Below are 27,053 nucleotides of genomic sequence, written 5' to 3'. Positions count from 1 at the left end.
GCAACACAAGATTGTTTACTGCTGGAGCAGCACGACAGATTTAAATGGCAATCATACTCCATTGTCAAGTGATTGTCGCAGATTTGAAAAGTTTGAATGGTGGCACAAGCCACAGCAGATTAAGGAAGCCTCTGAGCAAGATGCGGCCTGGCTTTAAGCGAGGGAGCAGAAATTAAACTCCATTGTGTGCTAATGGCTGTGTGTAATCGCTTAGTTCACGGTCACTGAAGCGTGAGCGTCCAGAGCTGGACCCAAACACTATCTGCTTTAAAAAAAAAAAAAAAAAAAAGATACATACAGGCAGTGGCTTCACTGTAACGCCCAACTGCCACCAGACTACCGGGATTTACAAAATGATTTAATTTGGAGAAAACGTAAGATATATTGCTTATTAATGTCCAAAAATGTCTGAGCTGCAATGCTCAATTATCCAAGGGCTCTTAAATGACACAACATAACCTTTTCATTTGGGCAAACACAGATACAGATGGTCATAATGACTGACTGGCCACATTGAATGTTTGCATACCTAATCAACGCTTTCTGACAGTTGGCATGTCAAAAATGAATAGACGGCAGAGTCAAAAGTGCGTGTCAGTGACACTGCAATTACACTCTTCATTAATTCAGTCACCGGCAGCAAACAGTTGGCAGCAGGAAAAAATAGAATCAACACAGCATGAGTTGGTAATCAGTGGGGACAACAATGTGCTCAGCAGGACAGAAATTGAGAGGACTGGACCACAAAACAATGTTGCATTTTAAACAGCTGAATTATTCGTAAGACTTTAAGGACATTTAATGGGATGACATGTTTACAATGCATACTTGTTGTAAAAAAATAAAATAAAAAAAACATTGCATATGCAAGTGTGTTTGTGTACAATAGGGGTGAGAATCTTTGAATGTCTCACGATTCGATTCGATTTTTGGGTGCGCGATTCGATTCGGAATCGATTTTCGATTAAGAACAGTTTTTGGTTCAAAATGATTTGATTGATAATAATTTTTGTTTCAATTTTTAGATGTTCAAGGAATCGTAATGATCTACTCCAGTCTGACTCGCTAATGCTAACTAGTGCGCTAGTGCTCGCGACACTTTCATCACTCAAAAGAAGGCCTTCACGCTGAAAAAAAAACTTTTATTGGAATAACTAGATTGTGATTTTTTCCTTCAACTCTCTAATGTGGCTAAAACTTAACAGTGTATCAGACCGCGTGGAACCACAATGCCTTTAAGTGGCCAAATCTAGTACAACATGAACAGCGCTCCCAATAAAGGCATACACAAAAAAGGGAATACAGTATAAAATAGTTTAAATAAAATCGATTTTGGGACATTTAAAATCGATTTTGAATCATACTAAATGAGAATCGCGATTCTCATGAGAATAGATTTTTTGGGCACACCCCTAGTGTACAATACTATAGACACAACACCTAAAAGCATTTATAAACAACAGCAACATTATTAAAACACATAACAAAAAACTTTAAAAACGGCTAAAACGTGAATAAAAAAATTAATAAATAAAAATAAAAAATAAAAATAAATAAATAATAATAAAAAGTAGGTTTCTAAAATTTCTAGTAAAACAAAAAAAAATGAAAGTAAATTTGTAACCTGGATTTAAAAGCATTTATACTCGGGGCTGACTGAAAAACTTGGGTGGGTTATCTCATGTTTTTATTGATTATAGTGGATAAGTATGGTTGTAACGTGTTGTAAACTTACCAAACTTATATGTAACATTTTTAACATGAACATCAAGAAAATCAACTTGCGATTGTGATTGGTTAGCTAGGATCCAATCATGAACCAGAAGTGTTGACATCATCCAAATTATGTGTTTTTATTGGTTTAGACACGCAAATATGTCATGTCCATTGCAATCATCTACAGGTCCGAAGGGGTTAAGGTAATTTGGGGATTTCTTCTTTAGTTTTTGGACATCTTATAGCATTTTCTTTTCTGCTTAAAAAAAAACCTGACTTTTTTGGGCAATATTGTGTACAATAAATATATGGTAATTTTGAGGAATTCTTCTTTTGTTTTTGGACATTTTTTTAGTTCTCAAATGCTTTCGTTTCTGCCTCTGTTTTTACAATGACTTATGGTAATATTTTTTTTGTTTTTGGACATCTTAGGTTCCTTTTTGAACATTTTATTTTTTGCTTTTTTTTTTAAATTATTAAATTCTCTGACATTTTTGGAAATTTCATGGACATTTATGGCCAATTTCTGCTTTTCCTCTTTCTTTTTGGGCATTTTATGGTCACATTTTGGACATTTTTAGGTTTATTAAAAAAAAAATCTTATTTTTCAAAAAATTTGGACTGACATTTTTGGGAATTTATATATATATTTTTTAATCTAATTTACCTAAAAAATACAAATAAATATGTAAAATCCGAGCCACAGGAGCGAGACTAAACAGCCTACATGTGGCTCCCTCCAGAGCCGAAGGTTGCAGACCCCTGATCTATACAGTGACACAGCACGCTGCTTGACCCGCTGTCCTTTGGGAGACATTGTGTGTCATCTGCATAGCCAGGATAACCAACACTGTCATTTTGACCCAAAAGGTAACATATTCAGACAGAACAAAAGGGGTCTAACGACTGACCCTTGATGGACCCCACATGGCCTTTCAACCAGATACAACAAGCTCTAGCAACTTTGTCAAGTAAAAATCTGATGACAACAAACGCCCCTGCAGACGGGACCGCCAGCTCCTCCCCTCCACAACGCTTATGTCACCTACTCCTTATAACCATCTCACCGAGCAGGTATTCAAAAAGCTGCCCACACCGCCCTGCTTCACTTTCCTCTCTGACCCTGCACCATGAAGAGTCTGAACAACCGTGCCGACAGTCACCTGTCCAGCCAGGTAGAATGTGAGTTGGAGAACATCGGTTCATGGGTGAACCAAGGTTTCATTGGCGACTCGCCGCCCTTGCCCCGAGTTGTGAGCACGGTCTACAACACACAGCCCCTCTTCCAGGGATCCATGGAGAGCATGTACAACGTGGACATCCCCGGCCCGTTCCCAGAGGAGCCACGCTCGGCTGATAAAAAAATCCTGGTGAAGGAACGCGGAGGCTGCTGTTCGTTCATTAAAGGTAGGCTGGCTTCGAATCTAAACGCTCATCTAGGAATACGCATTTATTCATCGTCTATTAGTTTTGCCAACAACAGAAGAATTTTCTTTGTTTTCTTCTTCTGGTTCTTTTCAATATTCTTGATAGGCTTGTGGGGTACGACACTGACTGAGAACACTTCCGACAACCGGGAACTCTTTGTCCGCACAACTCTACGGGAGTTGGTGGTCTATCTGGTCTTTTTGGTGGATATTTGTCTTTGTAAGTAATCATCAGATCAATAGAATATATTTGTGTGTGTGCCTGAAATGTGAATGGTATACAGTAGATGACTAAATTGATTTCATACAGCATTTTTGATTAAAAAAAACTTGTATAAATGGTAAATTTAGTCACATTTTATAGTGAATGCATATAAGTGTTTGGATGGTCAAAAATGTCAATAATAAGTAATAAAAACTCTTTTATTAAAATTCTCCCCAAAAATGTAATAATATTTTATTGTAACAATTTTGGACACATCTCATTTATAGGAAGCGCGTTCAAACTTATCTATCTAAAGAGACCCAATACAAGAGAGTAGAAAATTTATAACTAAAAATGCTCCCTTTACAATGAATAAAGGTAAAGTGCTCTAAAATGACTTGTGAATTCTCTCTCTCTTTTTTTTAAATGAGGGCATGAGTGAAAGTGTATCAAGGAAATTGGGATGGATGGCTTCCCATAAAAAAAAAAATCCTCCACCACACTCCTGCTTTAATGCCAACAACAAACGTCCTCCCCATCCCTCCACCCGAGAGCCTTTGTCAAGCCAGCCATTAGCCGTCAAAGGGACACTACCACAAACCCTTTTGCTTTTTAGCGATAAGAGCATGTGGCCTCGTGCATTGTTTGCCTGCGTTACATTGACATTGTTTGATGAGGCTATTTGCGTCAGGCTTGCCGTTGCTCTCTCCTCAAACAAATGACAGCCTCTAATCTGGACCCGCATAAATACATCCAAAGAACAAGCGTCCCATGATGGCTTGTGTGTGTCCTGCCTTTGACGTGTCTTATCTTGGGAGCACTGAAAGAAGCAACATTTAAGGAAGGCGAACCTGAGCAAAGGCAGATAAGGATCGTGTTTAGGCAGTAACAATGTCGCGATGTTGTCTTTCAGTGACATACGGTATGACAAGTTCAAGCACCTACTATTACACTAAAGCCATGACGGACCTGTTTGTGAATGCAGCTGGAGAAAGTGGGGTTAAGTTTCAGTCTATAAGCACCATGGGGGATTTCTGGACTGTGAGTATTTGTCCATATCGATTTCTTCCATTTTTCACCACAGTAGGAAGCAGTCGGGGGATATATTGACGATTTTTGTTTCTGTATAAACAGTTTGCTCAAGAACCATTATTAGATGGCCTCTACTGGACTAAATGGTACAATAACCAGTCACTGGACAGTGGAGATCAGTCGTTCATCTACTATGAGAACATGTTGCTGGGAGTTCCCAGGATGAGGCAGATCAAGATCAAGAACAACTCCTGCAAAGTTCACAAAGACTTCCAGGATGAGATCACCGGATGTTACGATGTCTACAACGAGAAGAAGGAGGATGATATCAACTTTGGTCTAATCAACGGCACAGCGTGAGTTACACCTTGGTGCTCTTCTTTATGTGGCGGCTCGCCGATGTAAGGGTCTATGGTGCCGCCTCACCACTCATGACTTTACAGTAACTGGAATAAAACTAAATAAAACTGAAAACACAATAAATTAACTAGTGATTATATGCTAGCTCAGGGTTCTACAACCTGCAGCTCTGGAGCCACATGTGGCGCTTTAGTCCCTTCCTGGGGATTTCTATAAAAATAAATAAATAAATAAATAAAGTATAAAATATATATTTTTAATTATTTTTTTATTTAGATTAAATATTCTTTATATTAATGAATTTATTTAGTCAAAAATTTTAAGTTGTTAAAAAAAGAAAAGAAAAGTAGAATAAAATGTTTTTTTTAATGACCTAAAAAAATTCCCAAAAGTGATAATAAAATGTCCAAAAAGGAAGAGGAAAAGCAGAAAATTACCATAAAATGTCTATGAAATTGCCAAAATAAAACAAAATTTAAAAAAATCCAGAAAAGAAAATGTTTCAAAAATCGCCATAGATTGTTCAAAAACAAAATTAGAAATCCCAAAAATTACCATACAATATCTTTGGACATGCCAAAAGTCAAAAAAATATTTTAAAAAAGGCATGAAAGAAAACATTTAAAAAGTGACAATATGAATCCCCCCCCCCCATAAAAATAGAATTCCTGAAAATTACTTTAAAATGTCCCCAAAATTGCCAAAAAAGATCAGAAAATCATATTAAGAGAAGGCCGAAAAGAAAACGTTCAAAAAGTAGGCATAAAATGTTCAAAAACAAAAGAAGAAATCCCGAAAATTACCATAAAATGTCCAAAAAATTGCCCAAAATGTCAGAAAATTTATAATAAAAAAGGCAGAACAAAATGTCAAAAAATGCCATAAAATGTCTAAAAAAGGAAGAGAGGCAGAAAATGACCATAACATGTCCATAAAATGGCCAAAAATATCTAAATTTGAGAGAACCGCAGGAAAGTCTAATAATGTATGAAAAACAAAGTCTGAAAATATATTCCCTCAAAAAATTCTAAAATTGGAAGACGAAAGGTAGGAGAAAAAGAATGTCTACGTATTGGATGCTGCATATTTTTATTATAATGCTAATTAGCTTTTACGCCCTCAGTCAGTACATTAGACTAACACTAACACACTGTTTCCTTCATTATTACTTCGTTATTTATTTGGCCTAAAATTGCATTTTTGACAGGAAAAGTTGCTGACCCTTGTGTGCTAGCTAAATAGTATCTAGTTAATAATTACAGGGACGCAAAAAAATGGTGACCCACTCTCGTTAAAAGTTGAACATACACAATGACTATTCTTCAAATCAAGAGATAAGGCCTTTTCACACTGCACTTAGTTTTCTTGATGATGACCAAAGGATGACAGCGTTGCTACGGAAGCACCTACAAATATGGGGAAGCGTGCCCATATTTGTACGTGCTTCCGTAGCAGCCAACCAGGAGGCTTTCCCCCTCCAAACCAGGAACTGCACATAGGAAAATACTCACGTTTGATGGTGTCTGCCACAGCTGTCTTCTTGAGATAACACGTGTTGCCTCTGCAGATGGAGCTACCACACCGAGAAAGTGATCAAGGGTTCCTCACATTGGGGTTTGCTGACCACCTACAGTGGAGCCGGATACTACCAAGACTTGGGTCGAACCAAGGAGGAAAGCACAGTTGTACTCAAGGAGCTGGAGGAGAACCTTTGGCTGGATCGAGGAACCAGGGCCATCTTCATCGACTTCTCCACTTACAATGCAAACATCAACATGTTCTGCGTCATCAGGTACAGACTGAAACCCAAATTGATTGATTTGTATCGCAATTTGTGTTTGACGTCAGTCTGTTGACAGGTTGGTAGTGGAATTCCCGGCAACTGGCGGAGCTATCCCTTCCTACCAGATACGAACAGTCAAGCTGATTCGCTACATCAGCTACTGGGACTACTTCATCCTGGGTTGTGAGATGGTCTTCTGTTTATTCATCCTCTATTACGTTGTGGAGGAGATACTTGAGCTTCGAATACATAAGTTCTCCTACTTCAAAAGCATCTGGAACATACTTGATATTGTCGTCATACTGGTAAGAATATGTTCAGAGGAATTGTTTCAGGTGTCACTGACTTAATGAAATCAATTAACATGTTTCTTAATTCCAGCTCGCCATCGTTGCCATTATATTCAATATTTTCCGTACAGTCAAAGTGGATAAGTTGCTTGGCAAATTGTTGGACCAACCAGAAATCTATGCTGACTTTGAGTTTCTGGCCTTCTGGCAAACACAATACAACAATATGAATGCGGTCAACCTGTTCTTTGCATGGATCAAGGTAAAAAAAAAAATACGGCCACATTCATTCCACTGTCACTTTTGACATTTGCCCCCATTCCAAAAATAATGTGTTCTTCTTGTCTACGTAGGTGTTCAAGTACATTAGTTTCAATAAGACCATGACCCAGCTGTCCTCCACACTGGGCCGCTGCGCCAAAGACATTGTGGGGTTTGCTATCATGTTCTTTATTGTGTTCTTCGCGTACGCTCAGCTGGGATATTTGCTGTTTGGTACTGAAGTGGAATCCTTCAGCACCTTTGTCAAGTGCATGTAAGAAATATCCAAAACAGCAGCATAACTTGAAACTGTCTTGTACCTGAACTAAGCAGTCTTTCCATCTTTTTCCTGCAGCTTCACCCAGTTCAGGATTATTCTAGGAGACTTTGATTATGACGCGATTGACCGTGCAAACAGAGTCCTCGGACCAATTTATTTTGTCACCTACGTTTTCTTCGTTTTCTTTGTCCTGCTAGTAAGTCATCCTGCTGCGCCAGTCATTTGAAAGTAAAAATCACACGGTATATATTTAGAGTTTACCCTTTCATCTTTCTTCAGAACATGTTTCTTGCCATCATAAATGACACCTATTCTGAGGTGAAAGAGGAGCTATCGTCCCAAAAAGATGAGCTCCAGATAACCGACATCATCAAACAGGTAGCAAAAGTTACTATGATATAGAAATGTTTAACATATACTGTAAATACGATCTCACATAATTTGGATTTTTTCTATTTAGAGCTACATGAAAACATTCATGAAGCTGAAACTTAAAAATGAGAAAATATCAGATGTCCAGCGGGCTCTACGTGCTGGATCGGGCGAAATTGAATTCAAGGATTTTAGAGAAACTTTAAAAGAGTAAGCGGGAAAGATAAAGATCTCATTTTGTAATACAAATGATTTAAACATAATCCTCGCCACTCTGATGCTGTTGCAGGATGGGACATGCTGATCATGAAATTACTGCAGCTTTCTCCCAGTTTGACCGTGATGGGAACCACATTCTAGATGAGGATGAACAGGAAAAGATGAAAACAGAGCTGGAGGAAAAGAGGGTTTGTAGAGTAACAAGATTTGACCGAAACAATATTTAAAATATTTTGATTTGTCAACCCATGTAACAGAGGGTTTTATGGACAAATCTGATAAAGCTTTTGAATGTTTCTATTTTTCTCAGGATGCCCTTGCTGCTGAACTCAACAATCTTGGAATGAACTATGGGAACGACTTAGGGGAAAAGCCTCATGTGATTTTAAGCGACCAAAAGAGCAACTCTGGTCACACATTTATAGACCGAGAACAGTTCCTAAGGTCACATTTCGAAAAAAATTTTTAATAAAATAAATGTCTAAATTGCATCTGACATTAATCAAGTCGATTCACCTTCTCTTCCTGTTAATTGCAGATTGTCCAGGCAGGTTCTCCATCTTGAAAGTGCCATGTCTGGCATTAGAGTGAAGATTGAGCTGATTTTGAAGAAAATTGGGATAGAGGACATAACTGAACTAAACAAAATCAATGGGAAGTTGGTGACCAATCACAATGTGAGTAAATGCATCCAGAGTCGGCACTATCTACATGTGGGCAAAAGTCAAGTCCCTGCTAAATTTCAAGCGAGATGTGTCAAGCACTATTACTTATAAGTTAAGTTAAGCAAGTCATAATTCAAGGCATGAAATCTTGCATATAGAAGTAAATAGTATAAATACATTATCACCAGATTTAAAAAAAAAAAAAGAAAAAAAAAAGGTTGGGTACCTCTGGCTTTCCCCAAATATATTATTAGTGTGTGAGTGTGCGTGCGTGTACGTGTATGGCTGAACAAAAGCCATAAACTTTGTAGGCTTTTAATTTTGATTTTTTTTTTAAAGTTTAGTCCATTGCCCTGCATTCGTTCACAGGCAGATCTGCCACATCAAATATGGCGGCGGTGTCGACGTAAAGCGCCAATAGATCAAATTGTATCACGCATACAATAATACGCCCAACCCGCACGGGCTTATAAGGCACTAAACAATCAAATGATATGGCACCAAAGTACTGTATAATAAAAAATGTCAAAACAGTCTTTGTCCTCTTTTCCGAGCTTTAGAAATCATATTGGCAAACACAAAACATAAAAAAATTAAAAAACAACACATTTTGTCTTTGGCCAACAAAACATTTCAGCTTGTGTTGAATAATATCATTAAAATTGTAAGCTTAATACAAGTATATAAAATGACCTTCAATAAGCAAAAAAAAAAAAATCTGTCCTTTACAATCAGCATACATGAAGTAACTGATTAATCACGAAGCAAATAAGATTGGCATGATGTATGAGACTTCTTTTTCTAATTACCCCATGCAGGCGGATAAAACTGCCTCAGACGGGAGCACCCTGCTTTGTGTGGACCGAGGGACAAAGGCTGCGCTGCCATCAGGAAGAATTTGCACCATTCCCACATATGACTGTCATATGTGATAAAAAAAAAATCTTGAAATGTGACAATGGAATCCGTTCCATTTGGGATGAAGAACGAGTTCCAGATAAAATATTTTAATGCTTTAAAAGTAAGATTTCTTTATTGAAAATCCTCCAAGATTAACGCTGTGGTGCGTATGAGCTTTGACCAGTCAAGTTTCACTGACGTGTAAATATTATATGCATTTTAATTTGATTTGCTTTCTAGACATCAGCATTAGAATAAAGGTAACATGTTTAAGCTCAAATATTTAGACAACTACAATGTAAAGTGTTGTAGATTCCAACTAAATATATAACTACATATTTGAAGTGTTGTGTGAGGCATATCTAAATAGACTGTTCAACAGAGTATAACTTTTTCATAAATACCTAAAATCTGGCTAAGTTATAGTTGCTAAATAGTTTATGAACACATGTAGTTATTTTACCACTTACTCAAAAGGTTGTCAACTTCTTTGCGCTATATTAAATTCATGTCTGTCCAGGTCTTGAGCTGCAAATGCTCAAAAACAGGTGAGCAAAGTGTGTTGGTTAGATGCATGTAAATGCAGTTAAAAAATACGTGTCTATAAAACATACTAAAAGATCTGGTTTGAAAGTGTCTTTATTTCAAGTGGCTACATGTGTTTTCTATTTTCTAATGAAAACCATTTCCAGCTTTAACATCACTTATTTTTCACGAAAACCAAATTGTCATTACATTCAATATCTTATGCAACAAATATATATGCACGTCACAATCGTGCAGTTCAAGCTAAAACATCATTTGCTTTGCCGCTACTTCCAAAAAAAAAAAAGGCTAAACGGACAATTTAAAAATCGGCCAATTAAGGGGCATCCCGGCTGATATTTACTGATGACATTTTTTCATAACATCCAACCCTTTTTTCTCAATTGGTTTGTTATTCCAACCAGTTCTAAACGACCTCCAACCCACAAAATAAATTGTCACCAAATAGTCTACTATTACATGTGATCAAACAAATGGCACATCATTTCAAACCAAATGGAAAGGTGCCTATGAGTAACCTTTAATTCAGAGTGCACCAAGGGGCAAAAATGGTGCTTCCTGGCTTTAAAAAAAAAAAGTTGCCATATTTACAAATCCTTCCAATAACATGCAATAACCTTAAGATAAATTAGGCAATCACAATTTTAAAGGAAGAAGGTACGCTCTATTTTTCATTACAAAGGGGGTTGATTAGAAAATGCTCTCTCAGGTATCAGGGATTGACCGGACAAGAACAATGAAAAGGAAGAAGACTATATTCCTCTAGGAAACCAGCCCAGAATCAGCAAAAAAAATGTATCTGTGAACAAGAGAATGATTTTTATTTATTTATTTACCATTTGAATTCAATGCATCAGTGAGCCTCTCGAGTTTTTCCTTTGCTATGAGACATGTGTGCCAACACAAATATTTCAGTTTACGAAGAACATGCTGTTGATCACTCAAAAAAAAAAAAGGAACAGTGAAAGTAATATTATCCTTGCTTATTAAAGTAAACCAAGAAATACCTCCACTGTTGCAATTATTTGAACGCCACAGCACTCTATAGAAATTGTTGTGCGCTGCAAACTATTTCCGGAGTTCTATTTACAAAGCACTTTTCATTCATATCAAAACTGCAGTGACTTTATGGCTGTTGGCTGAAAACAAACCAACGCTGTAAGGTTGCCGTGGCACATTGCAATGGTAGTTATATGAGACGCTTATTTTGTACACACTTAAATTAAAAATATCAACTCACACTTGTGGCGCTTTCTCACCTATTGTATCAAAGAATCGAAAATGCGCCAAGCACGAGCAGTTCATGAACATTCTGACAAGACCATAAGTCACAAATTGAAAATATTAAATTTATTTTTTTATTTGTCCCAGAAGTGTGACGAACGTTGTTGATGTATTGCTGTAGTTTAAGGTTCCAACCAAACAAAACTTAGATTTGTTAGATTCCAACAAAAGACACAAATATAGTTTTGGATGCACAGGGTGATGTGATTTTTATTTAATTTTATTTCATTTTAAATTTGATAAGGGAGGAGTTTTTCGGATACTGTCCAGTAGGACTAATGAATTTAATGTTCTGTTTAATGACCTGTTGTCTCTTTGCTCTGGTCAACATGAGTAAAAACAGGCTGGTTCCATTCCTGTGCATTACAAGGTGGACTGATGTCACGTTCTAGAATGTAATTATGCAAATACAAGGTTATGTGTACCATGACGGTCATTATTACTGTTGAATCCCTGTTAAAAGGAATTAAGAGGCCAATGTATGGCACAGGGGGAGTGGGAACAACACAATGATTGATTCATTTGATGTTTGTGTGGGAGCGTGTTCATATACTGAACTTTTCATTTGAAAAAAATATTTTAAACATATGGGCACTATCATTTAAAAATGTTATTTGTCCAATGAGGTGAATCGATGCTTTACGATGATGGTTTGACCAGAGCTGGTTCTTCTCAGTAAGTTGTGTTTAGGACCAGCTCACTGTGTCTGGTAACCAGTCATGTTGAAGTTGGGCAGGTTGGACACAACTGAATTTCCGGAGGCTGAAGCCTGAGCTGATTGAGAGCCAAATCCTCCGACCCAGCCGGGCGACTGGGACTGCCTGTGAAATCAATAGATTATTATGAAGCGAGTTTAATGCATAAATTGAGTATTCAGCAAATGTGTTCTAATTTTGATACTTTAGTCTAAGGCTCGAATGTACGGAAGAGGATTAGAAAGAAGACAGAAAACAAAGGTTGGCAGGATTCTCACTTTATTTTCAGAATTCTGACTTTAATCTCAGAATTCTGATTTAAAAAGGGAGAATTGTCCATTTATTCTCAGAATTCCTACTTTAAAGTCAGAATTCTGACTTAAAGTGAGAATAGTCACTTTATTCTCAGAATTCCGACTCTGAAGTGAGAATTCTTCAGAATTATTCTCAGAATTCAGATTTGAGAATTCTCACTTTAAAGTCAGAATTCTGAGATTAAGTCAGAATTCTCACTTTAAGTCAGAATTTTGAGATCAAAGTCAGAATTCTCACTTTAAGTCAGAATTTTGAGATCAAAGTCAGAATTCTCACTTTAAGTCAGAATTTTGAGATCAAAGTCAGAATTCTCACTTTAAAGTAATAATTTTGAGATCAAAGTCAGAATTCTCACTTTAAAGTAAGAATTGAGAATAAAGCGAGAACACTCTTTAAAGTCAGAATTTTTAGATCAAAGTCAGAATTCTCACTTTAAAGTAATAATTTTGAGATCAAAGTCAGAATTCTCACTTTAAAGTAAGAATTGAGAATAAAGCGAGAACACTCTTTAAAGTCAGAATTTTTAGATCAAAGTCAGAATTCTCACTTTAAAGTAAGAATTGAGAATAAAGTGAGAATACTCACTTTAAAGTAAGAATTTTGAGATTAAAGTCAGAGTTCTCACTTTAAAGTCAGAATTTTGAGATTTAAGTCAGAGTTCTCACTTTAAAGTAAGAATTTTGAGATTAAAGTCAGAGTTCTCACTTTAAAGTAAGAATTTTGAGATCAAAGACAGAGTTCTCACTTTAAAGTCGGAATTTTGAGATCAAAGTCAGAGTTCTCACTTTAAAGTCAGAATTCAGATTTTTAAAGTGAGAATTCTGAGAATAAAGTGAGAATACTGCCAACCTTTTTTTCTCTGTCTTCACTGGCCCTAATCCTCTTCCGTACGAATGAAACGTTGCACGAGTTGATACATACTCTACACCAAAGCTTTGTTGGTTCCATGACTGGCCATACATGCTGTAGGAGGGAACTTGCCATCCATTAGCCACATACTGCTGCCCATATTGCTGCTGTGGACTTCCATAGACCTGATTCCACTGCCCCCACTGACCATATTCAACCTGTGACAAAAAAATCAGGTCAACAGACTCCAAACAATGATAATGTTCATTCGAGCAATATCATACCCAAATACATTATTTCATTATTCACTCTACCTGCTGCGAACTTTTGGTCATATCAGGAGATTCTTTGCCCCAGTAGCACTTCACAATATGTCCTTCGATGCCAGTGCCATTAACTGACACAATGGCATGGGCAGCACTGTCATGGGAGGAAAACCTTTCAAGGAGAAGAGTATATCAAGCAATTTCATTCAACAGAGAACTTGGCTGACATCTAGTGGCCAAATGCTGCCATTACCTGATGAAAGAATATCCTTTCTCTGGGAAGACTCGGATTTCCATGATCTGACCAAATGGTGAGAAGGTCTGCCGCATTAATGTATCTAAGATAATTAGAGAGAAAAAGTCATCTATTGTACATTGGTCAAAAGTGAAAGATCCAACGGAACACTAAATGAGAAGTACTTGCCAGACAGTCCTGACTGGATCCCTCCACAGTACACGGTGCAGTTCTGTGGACTGGATTGGCTTACAACATCATCAAACCTCAGTTGTTTTGAGCTATCTAAAATAAAATAAAAAAACAATTGTGACAAAATAATTTCACACACCAGTTCCATTGAATCAGCAGAGCAAAATCATTCCAAACTTACTGTCCTGTGAGTTTTTTGGAGCAGGTGGCTTCCGTGTTGCCCAGTTGGTCCTGATTTGGCGTCCACCGAGCCACTGCCCGCCCATGTGAACGATGGCGTTCTCTGCATCCTATAGCAACAAATCAAGAAGTTGAAATTGGTACTTTACTGTATCCATCACTGTGTATTGATTAGTAGGTTAATAATTGAAAAGGCTGAATTTCCAGAAATAGTGGCCAGGTTACTTTAACTGCAGAAGGGGGGAGATTAGCTTTAAAGACAAATTTTTTAGAGTATTATCATAAAAAGGGCCCAAACGGTAAATGCAGAGAAACAGCAAGAACAATGAATCGAAGATAGTGATATATTTTGAACCAATTTATTATTATTATTATTAAAATATGCGCCTGTGGCTGGAAAGCACAGTGTTTGTCGCCACAATGCATGGAGTGATCGATCACCACCAACAGTCTCAAAATATCACAACACTGTCTTCTTTGTTCTTGCCTGTTTCCGCTCTGTGGCTTTTTCCTTAAATTTAATTAAAAAATAATACCGTACACCAGGGGTGTCAAACGTACGGCCTGCGGGCCGGATCAGGCCCACCAATGGTTTTAATAGAGCTTGTGATATCATCTTCCAAAGAAAGAAAAAAATTGTAATGTCGGACCAATTAATCAGACGGCCAAAATTAAAACATATGAATTTGTAATTTCACAAGCAATCCTCAGATGAGCTATGCGACTTTTACACAGAACTGACCTGGATGTCATTTTACACACAACCTTAAGTTACGGTTCATTAATAAAAAAAATTTTTAAAACATAGACCGACATAAATCAAACATAAACGTGCTGAATACAGCACACATTTAGCTACTGGTAACACAAACACATATGACATGGATTAACGTCCTATAACTTTATTAACTGCACCACACTATGCATTCTGGGAACAATATATATGCAAAACAGGTAGATATCATATAACACATGTTTTTAAGTTAAATACATTGATTTTTCTAGTCCGGCCCACTTGGTAAAATCTTTTCCTTCATGTGGCCCCTTAGCTAATATGAGTTTGACACCCCTGCCGTACAATCTATGTAAAGGGTCACATTTGTTCCACAGAAGCAGGTTGCGGGTTGACCACTCACTTTTTCGCTATGGTGCACTTCAGTCGCGTTCGGACAAATTTTGCTCGGTGTGCAGCAGGCCTGACTAATTGGGCATGGCCACTATTTGAGTAAATTCACTAATTACATTTGGGCTTGTAATCTACAAATTATTCTGTGCATGTTATCCTCAACAATATTATAGTACATAGAACATTTTGTAGAGTATATTTTACTCTCAAAATAATATTTGGTCCCACTCTAAACAGTGTAAAATTTACACTCGGAAGAGAGTAAAATATTCAGAGTAAATTTTACTCCAGCTATTTTGTGCGCACGAGAGAATGTTTTTGGTCTCCTTTTGGATATTAGCAAACAGTGCGAGTGGCAAAGCTCAAGTGGTAGAGTGGCCAAGCTAAAGGTCATGAGTTTATTCCTCAACCCTTCTGTAATGTTTTTTTTTTTTTTTTAAATAAAATGAATAAAAAATGTAATGGGATAGGCTAATTCTTTCGTACACAGTAAAAATACTTTGAATATTTTACTTTCTTCCAAGTGTAAATTTTACTTTGTTTAGAGTGGGCCCAAAACAGACTCTTTTTAGAGTAAAATGTACTCTACAAAAATTACTGTGTAGGAAATTATGTAGTTATGACAGTGTGTTGTGTGTGTGTGTAACTATGCACTTCTACATATATTTGCCACAAAAAAAAAAAAAGAGTAGAATAATAAACAGGAAAAGAAATAACCTTTCATCTGTGGTGCGGCACTGGAGCCTTACCAGTTTGTTGTAGAAGGACACAAATCCATACCCCTTTGATTTGCCTGTCGCCAAGTCCTTCACAACACGAGCATCTCTGGAGCAAAATGTGAAAACATTTTCAGTGAGTATTCCAGTCAAATTTGCATGATACTAAAAAAAGGAGCCACGCAAGACACTGAACTGTGAATCCTCTACACTGTCCTATATTACTGGTAGCTATCAGGACCCTGGACTGAGTGCTGACTCGCTGACTCAAAAGCAAGAATGAAGTAAAGTGTACATGCAGTCTACAAATTTACACAACTTTAAGATGTATTAAGAATTTATTGCCACAAAAGCACCACTTTATCTACTACTTTTAATCTCATGAAATATAAGACGTACACTACCATGCATTCTTAAACTAGTCTTCTGTCCTATAAATTACAAATGTATAGAATAAATTATAGAAAAAAAGGAATGAAATGGCATACATGGCTAGATTTCGGTATATTCCTTGGTCAATTCTTTACCACCAATACGGAGTATGGCATTTGGGGAGCTGCAAATTTTGAGAAATTGACAATTTTCAGAAATTTGGGAAGAAGACCTTAATGCGACAAAACTTAGTATACAATTGAAAATGAAACACTTTAAATATAGATTTAGAGGAATGCATTTACAGTAATATTGACTGTGATAATCTATGCTATATCACGTAAAGACAGAGCATCTACAAAAAAAGACAGAGGAAAATGGAATAAATAGAGAAAAAACTACATCTGAGTCTCCAGAGTGCACAGTTCCTTGCTGTTAGCCTTCAAGCTCCTGTCCAATCCTATGAGCATTTCTGTAAAATAACCAAAATGCTATTACTTTACTGAGACCCACATCTAAAGGCTGTTCAGGTTCATATACACAGCTTACATTGCGCTGACACTTACCACATGCTAAATATGCAAAGAAGAGCAACACTAGCTGACACAATGTAGAAAACACAAGTTAACAACGGTAAGAGAGCACTTCATTCAGTGATTGGTAATCAAACAAATCCAAACAGTATACATGGTTTGGTATGGCATGGTTACAGGTTTTAGTTATGTTGGCAGATCTACATCTTTCTTTTTCTTTTTTTACATGCACGGTGGGATGTATAGTAACTATTTCAATGTCTATATATATATATATATATATATATATATATATATATATATATATATATATATATATATATATATATATATATATATATATATATATATATATATATATATATATATAAACCACCAACATGGATTTGAAAAGAATCAGATCTCTCGGTAAATGAGATGTGATTTAAGAACAACTAGATGTTCAGATTGAAATAAAGGTTTCACAAAAAAAACATCATTTACAATTTAGGAAATATAGACACTTTGTTCAGCATCATAATAATAAAAGCTGAAAACGATTAACAAAACACCAATGGTCACCTAACTTGGCCTTTCTTAAGAACAACTGAACTTTTTGAAGGCACCTAAATTCAATATTTGTGGCCTTTCTGTGCAAGTATTGAAGACCATGTCTCCCTCTATTTATTGTTGTAATATGAGGCCATGTAAATCTGCATAAAATTATCTGACATTATTTCCTAAATGGTAAATGCCATATTTGTGGGAATTTTAAAGATAAAATCTACACTCCAATCACATCTTTACAGCTTTTCTGTCTTTCCGATGATGGCAAAACCCCAAAATTCTGCCACTGCTCAAACAGTCATTCTGAATGAAAAATCAATTTAAAGTGATTAGACAAAATTGTAATAAACCGGCAGAGGTATGCATTTGTTTTCCTTCCAACTCATCTTGTTAAAGACACTTTCCTGATTTTACCAGAGGACCATTATATATACAGTATGCTATGCAACAGCTATCAATGTCATTCTTCTGTCTTCTTAAAGAAGTGGTACTTAAACATTTTGAGAACTGTGTTCTACAAATGTTATTGCTGGGGAAATGCAAGTTCTTGAGAACAGGTGACAAAACAACTCTTATAGGTAAGCATTTATGTTAAGGCGGTAATAATGAAAACAACAACAACCCAACAAACTTACGAGATACTCCCAAAAGGTGCAAATGCAGCTCTCACGTCTTCAGTGGTAATCTCGGGGCTTAGATCACCCACAAACACATGGAAATGATCTAGAATAGAATAAAAACAATATTAAAGAGATCTTACCTTTTCAGTGTCAGTACATAATTGGTCATTACTTACTGGATGTGTCTTTCTTTTGGCTACTGGGAGTGGTTGCCCAATTTACTTTGACTTCCTGAAAATACAGACAGAAAACATTTAATTTCAAACAGCCAGGCAGGCACTTTCTATGCAAGAAGCAATAGTAACACAATTTCAAAAAGACTAAATGTGTATCACAAACTGTATCAAACCTTTCCAAGAATTTTTCGTCCATTCATAGCTGCTAGGGCTGCTGCAGCATCTCTGTGCTCAAAGAATTCCACAAAGCAATAGGGGTCATTGGTTGTATGCTGCAAGAGAAAAAGTCAGACCAAAAAGTTAATTTGGCTTTCACTTATGCTGTATAAATCAAACGGCAACCTAAAATTCCAGTCATATATTTTTCATTAGTAAAGGAAAGATTAAATCATTGCCAATTTTAAATTTCCAATGCAGTATTTTATTTTCACGCCTCCACAAAGACATTAAATCTGTAGTCACTGTTAGCATTTATGTTGACCTAATTTTGTATTTCTACCCCATTATCATAATATATCACCAAAATATGCTGTTCACTTACCTCAGTGATCATTTTACAACTTTTACAGGGCCCTATTTGAGTGAAAAGTTGTAGAATTAGAATTTCAGTCACATCCCTGGAGAGATTTCCCACGTACCTGGAAGGGAATAACCATCTGTTAAAAAATCTCCAACAATTCGACAACAACACAAATGTCGATACTATATTAAAGGTTTGTGCGCAATTAACCTAAAAATGTTAACGTGTTTGTGTAACTTAGTTCGATTCGCTTGACAGTCACACAACCCGCCGGGCTAACGTTGCTAATTTAGCTGCTCATGACATTTACTGTAGTTTGACGCCACTGACGGTTACGGAACATATTCAACGAACTACAACAAAAGTTCTAAACTCTTTTGCGAAACTGTTGTTTTCGACTTCACAGTTAGCTGAAATATAAACCAATAAAGACCCGATTTCGTGTTGGCAGCGCAAATTAAGTTAGCAACCGCTCTTCGAAATTAGCGCAGCAAATGTTTCGGAGATTGGTAAAGCTATTGCAACTTACAGAGTTCTGGGGTAGGAATCGTCGTCCATTATCAATGTCGACAGTCACCAATAGCAATGAAAAATATATCTATTCGTTGGTAAGCTACAGTTTCTTGGCTCCTCGGTACGCAATTTTATCAACTTGCTAACTAGCCAGAAGCTAGCTAACCGGACACCAGGCTTACGTCATGCTACTACGCCACGAATATCGAGAGCGCATGCGTATTCTGTGACTGTGCATGTGTGACAGATTGTTATTTGAAAAACAAAACTTGTGGTAAAGTCTGGAATTAAATCTCTAAAATAGAATCGAACCCTTGTTTACTGGAAACTTTAAATCCCTCTTAAAAATGTCTCCAGTCTCCCATAAATAATTTGGTCATTAATATATTTACAAAAATACTAAAGGTTAAGTATGATGTGGTAAATAATATAATAAACATTCTTTATTTTCTAATCTGTTTTTGCCCCTTCACCTCATTCACCTCCCCCCAGTGTGTTGTTTATGCAATTCAATACGATCGCCTCTTGCTCGAAGTCAGCTGGAATAGACTCCAGCACCTGCAACTTGAGGATAAGTAGCACACAGATTGGATGGATAATTGTATTTGTGCACAGCATTGTACTGTGTACTGATCCCGGGATTTCCCAAGACGTTCCCATGTCAACCGTGAGATAGACTCTCCAGTGCGGAGGAAACTAATTTTGGCTGTTTGTATCCGGAATCTTGTTTTTTCGGTCACGAACCACCTTGACAGTAGGTGAGGCCAGGAACATAGATCGGCCGGTAAATTAAGAGCTTCGCCTTTCGGCTCAGCTCCTTCTTTACCACAAGGGACCAATACAGTGTCGCCATCACAGCAGACGAATCCACCTGTCGATCTCCCATTCCATCCTGCCCTCACTCATGAGCAAGTCCCCAAGGTACTTAACTCCTTCACTTGGGGCAGGATCTCATTCCCGACAGATTAAAAAACAAACCCTGCAAATCTAACTGTGGCCTAAAACTTTTATAAACGCAGTATTGTAGCTGTGTTAGATCTGAGAAATAATTTCTCTTTGTTAGCTGTGGTGACCCCCCCCCGCCCCCCACACACACACACACACACACACACACACACACAAATCAACTCCTGTCCAGTAAAGAAACGTATTCTTAAAATAAAACTTTTCAAAGCTCCCTGTTGATGCTGTAAAACAATTTATAAATCATTATTGGTGTAGGATAATAATGGTAACTAATGAAAAAACCCTGATTGTGGCAAAAGGTAGGCCTAATTCTCAAATGTTGAAACATGTTTACTGCGTGCCTGTTTGTGTGGTTGGGGGTGTGCTGCGCGACATTGGTGAGCGAAGCCATGCCTCTGTATCCAGCGCTGTCCGCCCCCAGCATTAACCCAGCTATTTCGAGAAACTTCCAGCCCACTTTTCCACGTCACTTGAAGGAATCTTTAAAGCGTCCGTCGCCGGTATTAAATGTCTCAGTGTCGGGCAGCCAGAAGCATAAACGGCATGAAGACGCAGTCGCCGACAACGACGATGGCGAATAACGACAACGACCCCTTGCCTCTCGGATGGGAAGTCAAAATTGACCCCCAGACCGGCTGGCCCTTCTTCGTGGATCACAACAACCGCACCACAACCTGGAATGACCCGCGACACGACACGAAAAAGGTAACGGCGGCGCGATAAAGTTGATGTATTGAGAAGCGTGTGCTATATCACCTGCATCATGGTTGTTCCGACCCGTTAAATGTTCCGAGGTGCGCAGTTAGCTAGTGTGTATGTCACGAACGGTGTTGACTATAGGCCATGTTTGCCCCCTTAACTCCCCCTCACGCACACCTCACGAGCCATTTCGAACGCCTCACCGATCCTGTTTTGTCCCCGAGTGCTGATCTAACTACATAATTACTCGGTGACTCATCCTGCAGTATATGTAAAGACCACCTTTGACTTATAATATCAGTTCGTTTATGGCGACAAACCGCGATGTCCTCATATTAAACTTTTCCCTTACAAGGCTTGACGCAGGACCACCGTGGCCAGGGTGTCGTCTATATGTTAGGATTACTGCGTATTATATCATACTCGTTGGAAGTATCCGGAGAGAAAAAAAAGAGAGATTGATGGAATGACGAGGGACGGACAGGGGGGCTCGCATGCTGCCACTTGTTAATCTTCAGTCAGACGTCGCTGTCGAAGGCAGAAGCTGCTGGAAAGAGGACAGCTGTCCGTGGATAAAATGGGTGCAATGCTGTTGCCTATGTGCAGCGTCCCATACTCAAATGGCAGAGGGCAAAGGGTCACTCCCTGATATTTCATAACTTTTGTTTTAGATAGAAAACAAATAGAAAAAGTGCCTAATCATTTTAATGGCAGTGGCATTGAAATGCAGTTATTGTGTTGACGTCTTTGAGAACAAGGCAGAAATCAATTAACTCTGAATAAACCTGTTGCTGGTGTTCCGCCTTGACTATTGCTGGCAGTTGCCTTAGACACTTGTCATGTTGACAACAATACGAAATAGGTTTTAATCACAAATAGTATTTGTCAGCAGCAACATTTTTACTGTTTTTTGGTATGATTCTATTCTGTATGCATATAGATGTATTATTTTTTTGATAATCCATGTTTTATTTTATAGCAAGAATAATGAATGAATCAGTGAACAACTGAGTGCAAAAAACTTTGACAGCGCCTTCATCCATTCATTTTCCAAACCACAAATAATACCTTAAACTATTTGCTTAGTTGCTAGGGTCACAAATAATAGCACATGCATCTTCATGAAAGGACATCTAAACTAGTATAATACAAAATGTATCTTAGGTAATATTTGTCCTGAAATGTTACCCTAAACCGATATAATAATTTGTCAGGATAATCATTTTTAGGCTTCGATTTTCTACACAACTATTTACATTGTGGAGAAAAAAAAGTTTCATCTTTTTCTGGATTAGGCACAGTGAGCACATCTGCCTTACAATTCTGAGTTTGTGGGCTTTGGAGCCGGATTCCTGTGCAGTTTGTTTGTTCTCTCCGTTCTTGCGTGGGCTTACTCTAAATTATCCATAAATGTGATTGTGAAGGGTTGTTGGTTTATATGTGCCATGCGAATGGCTGGTGACGAGTTGAGGGCGTACTCCACATTTCGCCCAAAGTCAGCAGGGTTTGGCTCAAGCTCACCTGAGCCCCTAGTGAGGATAAGCGGTACGGAAAATTGATGGATCTTTATTTGTACTGTATTTTGGACTGACTCAATTTAAATGTAGATATATTTATGGAGGCGTAGGAACTTGAATAATTTATGAGCATCATAAGCAAAAATCTTTTTTGTTTGTGTGTGTGTGTGTGCTGGAGCACAATTCCTTAAAATTTGAAACACCTGAAAAATAAAATATGTATTGCTATAGTTTAAGTTCAAGGATATCTGCAATTGAGTTTGTCTGATTTACTACTGCTGCATGTAATATTATACTTTACTGCTGTCAATTTTGTTATTACATTTCAGTTCATGTGTACATACTTCAGGTTAGGGAAGTGTCCACAAATGGACCCAGTTCCCCACCAGAACCAAGCCCCGAGGAGATGCAGAAGACCTTTGTGAAAGAGATGAAGCACCCCATCCTCCGTCCAGGTTATGTCCCAATCCCAGTCTTCCACGAGGGTGCAGATCTCAAACAACAACAGCACCCGTGCTATTCGTACATCCAACCAACCACTACACAGAATTTCAGGACAGAGGGGCGGATACCTTCGCCCACACCAGGCTTTCACTGTAGGCCTAGATCACCTCTACACGGACCTGGTGACAGCTGCTCCACGGGTACTGGAAAATCCAGCTCACCTGTATCCCAAACAGCAGAGGTTGGTCAATAACTAAGACTAAATGTACTGTGCTCTCTGGTTGCAATTCAGTAGCATTAATGAGTATTAAACCTTCCCAATTTCCTATTGAATTGTTTTCAAGGTTTATACTGGCCCACATAACCAACTCCCACGGCCCAGCAGCACTGGTCTTCAAGCAGGCTACATCCCAATCCCAGTAATTCATGAGGGTGGAGGAGGCCAAACGCAAGCACAGCCGCAGATCAATCCATCCATCCACTGTCAGCGCGTCCCCTATTCAGAGCCTCAGCAACCCTTCCACCGCCTTCAGCAGGATGAATGGCCCGGCTATTCTGCAGCAATGCAGCCTTCTCGAGAAAGGGCTTCTCCCGTATTGTATCCCCAGCACCGAGATACTGCTGCCATTCACCTACCACATAATATCAGAAGTCAGTCGCCTGTTGTAACACAGGTGCTGGGAGAAAGACCACAAGTAAGTACACCACAAGGACTTGCACACAGATTTCGACTTCATATTAGGGCTGGACGATTAATCGTAATGTTATCGTGATTTAGATTTTTGCTTCTCACGATAATAATCGAAGAAAAACAATTAATGTGCAGAACGCTATGGTGCGTTTACAAGTTCACTACATTGCGAAAGTACCCTGAATGCACCGCCACCGTGTTGCTTTTAGCAACTTAGGCCGGAGCGAATCAATGTGATTCTGCCGTCCCTAAGCGTCCTTAGAGCTGTTTAATGACACCCCAGTTGGCGTTAACTGTAAAACTAAACCCACGACAAGAAGAATTACATCCACTGTATATTTAAATACAAAACATGCTTCGTTTTTAAAACATAGCTAGCCCAGCGCTAATCCTAAAGGAGGAGTCTGTTAAAATGCTAACAGGAAATAAGCATTGGCTTTGAAGTGGTATTACTTCAAATAAAGAATATTACACATTTTTTCCAATCTGTGAAAAATTAGTTATTTTAATAAAATTCAATCGCAAATTTCTTCTGTTATCATTGTAAGTGTGTACACACCATAAATGCACAGCACCACACTGCCCATAAGATGCTAAGACGTGCAGGAACATCCGCTATTTTTTTTCAATTGCTATTTATTTTAGTATACTTATTTTACTTTCTTACTAATTTAATTACTTTTATTTCCTTTCCTCAAAATTTAAGGATACAAATATCCAATAACTTTTTTTTTTTTGTCAGACCAACACACATTTCCACATGACAGCACAAAATACAATCCTTAAGGTCCCAGGTTAGCCCACTAAGTCCCCAGACTTATGAAAATAACATAAGCTAAACTAAATATGAAGCTTAATGCTTAAGTTTGAAAATGAAGAATGAAAATGCAAGAGGCTTGAATTTCACATGATTTTATACATGACAAAAAGAGTAGTGTTCAACGTGAAGGGATGAATGGGCGTACGGCTATGATCATAGTTTTGAGTAGTTGAAATAATAATAATAATCATCATTTTAATAATCATGATTAATCTCAATCAAAATAATCGTGATGAGTATTTTTCCCATAATCATCCAGCCCTACTTCACATTGGTCCAGATATCCAAGTATTTAAACCTCTGATTGTCCACAGCAAATCATCATGAGAGAGCCACCTCAGAAAGTGGAGCAGGAACAAACGAGCCCTCTGCAAAAAACAGAGAACATCCAGATTTCTCAGCCTTTACGCACAGATGCTGATGGCCAAAAGCCTCATTTTCAACAGCCTCCACCTCAGCAACATCAATACTTCCAACAACCTCCGCCTCAGCAACATCAACACTACCAACAGCCTCCACCTCAGCAACATCAACACTACCAAGAGCCTCCACCTCCACCTCAGCAACATCAACACCACCAACAGCCTCCACCTCAGCAACATCAACACTACCAAGAGCCTCCGCCTCAGCAACATCAACACTACCAACAGCCTCCACCTCAGCAACATCAACACTTCCAACAACCTCCGCCTCAGCAACATCAACACTTCCAACAGCCTGCGCCTCAGCAGCCACAGCAATTCGAGCAGGCACCGACTCAGGCGTCTCCACAGTCCGAGCAATTACCACAACACCTCCCACAGCCCCATCAAGCGGAGCAAAACACCGCCGACGTCACCGAGCCAGAAGCACATGAAGAAGCAGCGGCTGTTGCCGCAGAAGTCCCGCCTGTCAGGGCAGAGGCTGAACAACCGCCCCAGTGTCCCGTCCACCCAGGTTTGGCGAAAGTACAGAAGATAGTCGAGCGGGTTGCTAAACTGGAAGCAGAGGTGAAAAGCTTTGAAGGGAAAAAGAATGATAAGAAATATTTGTTACTGGAGGAACTGCTGACCAAAGAGCTCTTAGCATTAGACTCAGTTGATCCGGAAGGTCGCGTGGATGTACGGCAGGCGAGAAGGGATGGCGTCCGTCGCGTTCAGACCATACTGGAGGAACTGGAGCGACTGGAGGAGCCGTCCACAAGACCTGCGAGTGAGAACTTGGCGGAGGGAGGTAGCATGACACAGAAAGGAGAGCCCAGCATGATCACCAAGGAGAATGTGGAGATGGCAAAGGAGATATCCTAACAAGAAGCTGGAAGTGTTTGTTTGATAGTGAACGAGATCACACTCTGCACAGTATTTGTGAAACTTGCATGCATTCATTAGCAGTTTTAGTATTTTTTTTTGCCGTTCACCACATAATTGATGGGAGCTCTGCGCTGTCACGCTTTTCAAGACAACATTGTTGCCTTCAGTATTGTGCTAGTGTCTTCATAATAAGACACCTGTCATGAGCAAGGTGTTGACATGAAGTTTGAGTCGAATCAGAGTTTGATGAAGAGGCCTTTATTTATCATACAACAAAGACAAGTATTTTCTTAATGAATGTTACGTGTAGATGCCTTTTGTCTTTATTCAATATTGTATGGAGCTTTACTCAATCCAGTCGGCACATTTGTTTGTATGCAGTGCATGAAGAGTGCAAACATTTGGAGCTTTAGAGCTGAACTCGCTGCAAAACGCTGTCAACACAAAAGCATTTCCCCTTTATTACAATGTTGGAGTTGCTTTGTGGCGAAAACGACAATAATTTTGTCATTTAGGATGCTGCTTTTTGGTACGTGAGTTACTTTGTCATCTTTGCACTTCATCGTGGAAATGTATCACACTGAATGATCAGCATCATTTTTGAAATATTTGTTACACCAATTTTGATGTGTTTTGAGTGTTTGTATAGACATGGGTAATGTAATTTCAATGCAATCTATCAAGTATTTATATTTCACTATATAGTATTTTACTATATTTATGAATGTGTTAAGACAAATGGACCTGTGATGTGAGACAATCAGCACTTACAGATTGTTAGAATGTTCTTTGCAGACACACCAAAGCCACAATCTGTAATATCACAGACAAAAACTGCCTTAAAAGTGCAATACGATGACACCAAGCTATCACTTGAAAAGTATTAAAATTAGTTTTATGATTAGCCTCGCACGATTTGTGTAATGATTTGTCACCAAGGTAAGCCCTCTGTAATGCCTTATAACCCTCACAAATTACGGATTGTGGCTTAAGTATCAATCACGGGTGATGAGTCGCAGACAAATGCGTTGTAGAAAGCAAGTCATATTGGTATTGTTGAAATAAATTGTATTTGACAGTATTTCTGACTAATATTTTGCTCCACTAAACAGAGATGGCAAAAGTACGCACACAGATACTTGAATAAAAAACAACAACTATAAAACCCCAAATCCTAATTTAATCCTTAAAGCAATACTAAGGAACTTTCAGTTTACATTGATTATGGCGACGCCATATGGACAAAAGCGGTATTGTTATGTCTGAAGGAAGACCACTTTTCCCATGAGGACAAGCGCTTTGCGTCGTTTTTTTAGCTCATGCCAGCGAGTGAAATCCGGGCCAATGTTGATTCTTGACTCTCCTTTTATCCGGGTAGCTTCCCTTTTCCTTTTTGCTTTATTGTCTCCTCAGACAAAACTTTTCATTTGTTT

The 27,053-nt window shown here is 38.2% G+C and overlaps 3 protein-coding genes across 4 annotated transcripts; 2 read left to right on the top strand and 1 right to left on the bottom strand.

The window, feature by feature from the left end:
- The first annotated feature begins 2,846 nt into the window (after positions 1-2,846).
- On the top strand, positions 2,847-10,000 carry pkd2l1 (polycystic kidney disease 2-like 1). The gene is made up of 15 exons (XM_077582170.1): positions 2,847-3,123; positions 3,250-3,363; positions 4,262-4,389; positions 4,483-4,736; positions 6,308-6,532; positions 6,600-6,828; positions 6,905-7,075; positions 7,167-7,348; positions 7,430-7,550; positions 7,634-7,732; positions 7,815-7,936; positions 8,016-8,133; positions 8,256-8,389; positions 8,484-8,622; positions 9,429-10,000. Exons 1-15 carry the CDS (start codon positions 2,847-2,849, stop codon positions 9,540-9,542), a joined length of 2,427 nt encoding a protein of 808 aa, XP_077438296.1. The 3' UTR covers positions 9,543-10,000.
- Positions 10,001-10,131: 131 nt separating this feature from the next.
- Positions 10,132-21,036, bottom strand: tial1 (TIA1 cytotoxic granule-associated RNA binding protein-like 1). 2 transcript variants are annotated; one of them, XM_077581533.1, is made up of 12 exons: positions 20,917-21,036; positions 18,703-18,799; positions 18,335-18,433; positions 18,162-18,216; positions 18,001-18,088; positions 15,948-16,023; positions 14,074-14,182; positions 13,890-13,985; positions 13,719-13,803; positions 13,514-13,637; positions 13,272-13,417; positions 10,132-12,161 (listed from the first exon to the last, which is right to left on the bottom strand). In XM_077581533.1, the coding sequence occupies exons 2-12, from the start codon at positions 18,712-18,714 to the stop codon at positions 12,038-12,040; spliced, it is 1,014 nt and encodes a 337-aa protein (XP_077437659.1). In that variant the 5' UTR covers positions 18,715-18,799; positions 20,917-21,036; the 3' UTR covers positions 10,132-12,037. The 2 variants fall into 2 exon arrangements, with proteins under 2 accessions (XP_077437659.1, XP_077437658.1); XM_077581532.1 differs by lacking the exon at positions 20,917-21,036 and adding an exon at positions 19,211-19,420.
- On the top strand, positions 20,513-26,701 carry bag3 (BCL2 associated athanogene 3). Its single transcript, XM_077581531.1, has 4 exons — positions 20,513-20,865; positions 22,726-23,061; positions 23,165-23,515; positions 24,646-26,701. The coding sequence occupies exons 1-4, from the start codon at positions 20,668-20,670 to the stop codon at positions 25,615-25,617; spliced, it is 1,857 nt and encodes a 618-aa protein (XP_077437657.1). The 5' UTR covers positions 20,513-20,667; the 3' UTR covers positions 25,618-26,701.
- Positions 26,702-27,053: the final 352 nt, after the last annotated feature.

The sequence above is a fragment of the Vanacampus margaritifer genome, chromosome 12 (assembly GCF_051991255.1).
Source record: "Vanacampus margaritifer isolate UIUO_Vmar chromosome 12, RoL_Vmar_1.0, whole genome shotgun sequence".
In the NCBI taxonomy this organism is placed as follows: domain Eukaryota; kingdom Metazoa; phylum Chordata; class Actinopteri; order Syngnathiformes; family Syngnathidae; genus Vanacampus; species Vanacampus margaritifer.
Note: the sequence above shows the minus strand (reverse complement) of the source record. Positions and strands in the feature narration are given on the sequence as shown.

What these genes read in the sequence shown, in the direction of transcription:
- pkd2l1 (XM_077582170.1), top strand. Translation starts at nt 2,847, where the DNA reads ATGAAGAGTCTGAACAACCGTGCCGACAGTCACCTGTCCAGCCAGGTA. An exon ending in CCATGGGGGATTTCTGGACT is followed by an intron (nt 4,390 to 4,482) that starts GTGAGTATTTGT and finishes CTGTATAAACAG; the next exon opens with TTTGCTCAAGAACCATTATT. An exon ending in TCGTTTTCTTTGTCCTGCTA is followed by an intron (nt 7,551 to 7,633) that starts GTAAGTCATCCT and finishes ATCTTTCTTCAG; the next exon opens with AACATGTTTCTTGCCATCAT.
- tial1 (XM_077581532.1), bottom strand. Translation starts at nt 19,239, where the DNA reads ATGGACGACGATTCCTACCCCAGAACTCT. An exon ending in GCACCTTTTGGGAGTATCTC is followed by an intron (nt 16,024 to 18,000) that starts GTAAGTTTGTTG and finishes ATTTTGCTCCAG; the next exon opens with AGATGCTCGTGTTGTGAAGG. An exon ending in TCCAAAAAACTCACAGGACA is followed by an intron (nt 13,986 to 14,073) that starts GTAAGTTTGGAA and finishes ATTTTATTTTAG; the next exon opens with ATAGCTCAAAACAACTGAGG.
- bag3 (XM_077581531.1), top strand. Translation starts at nt 20,668, where the DNA reads ATGTCTCAGTGTCGGGCAGCCAGAAGCATAAACGGCATGAAGACGCAG. An exon ending in CTGTATCCCAAACAGCAGAG is followed by an intron (nt 23,062 to 23,164) that starts GTTGGTCAATAA and finishes ATTGTTTTCAAG; the next exon opens with GTTTATACTGGCCCACATAA. An exon ending in TGCTGGGAGAAAGACCACAA is followed by an intron (nt 23,516 to 24,645) that starts GTAAGTACACCA and finishes GATTGTCCACAG; the next exon opens with CAAATCATCATGAGAGAGCC.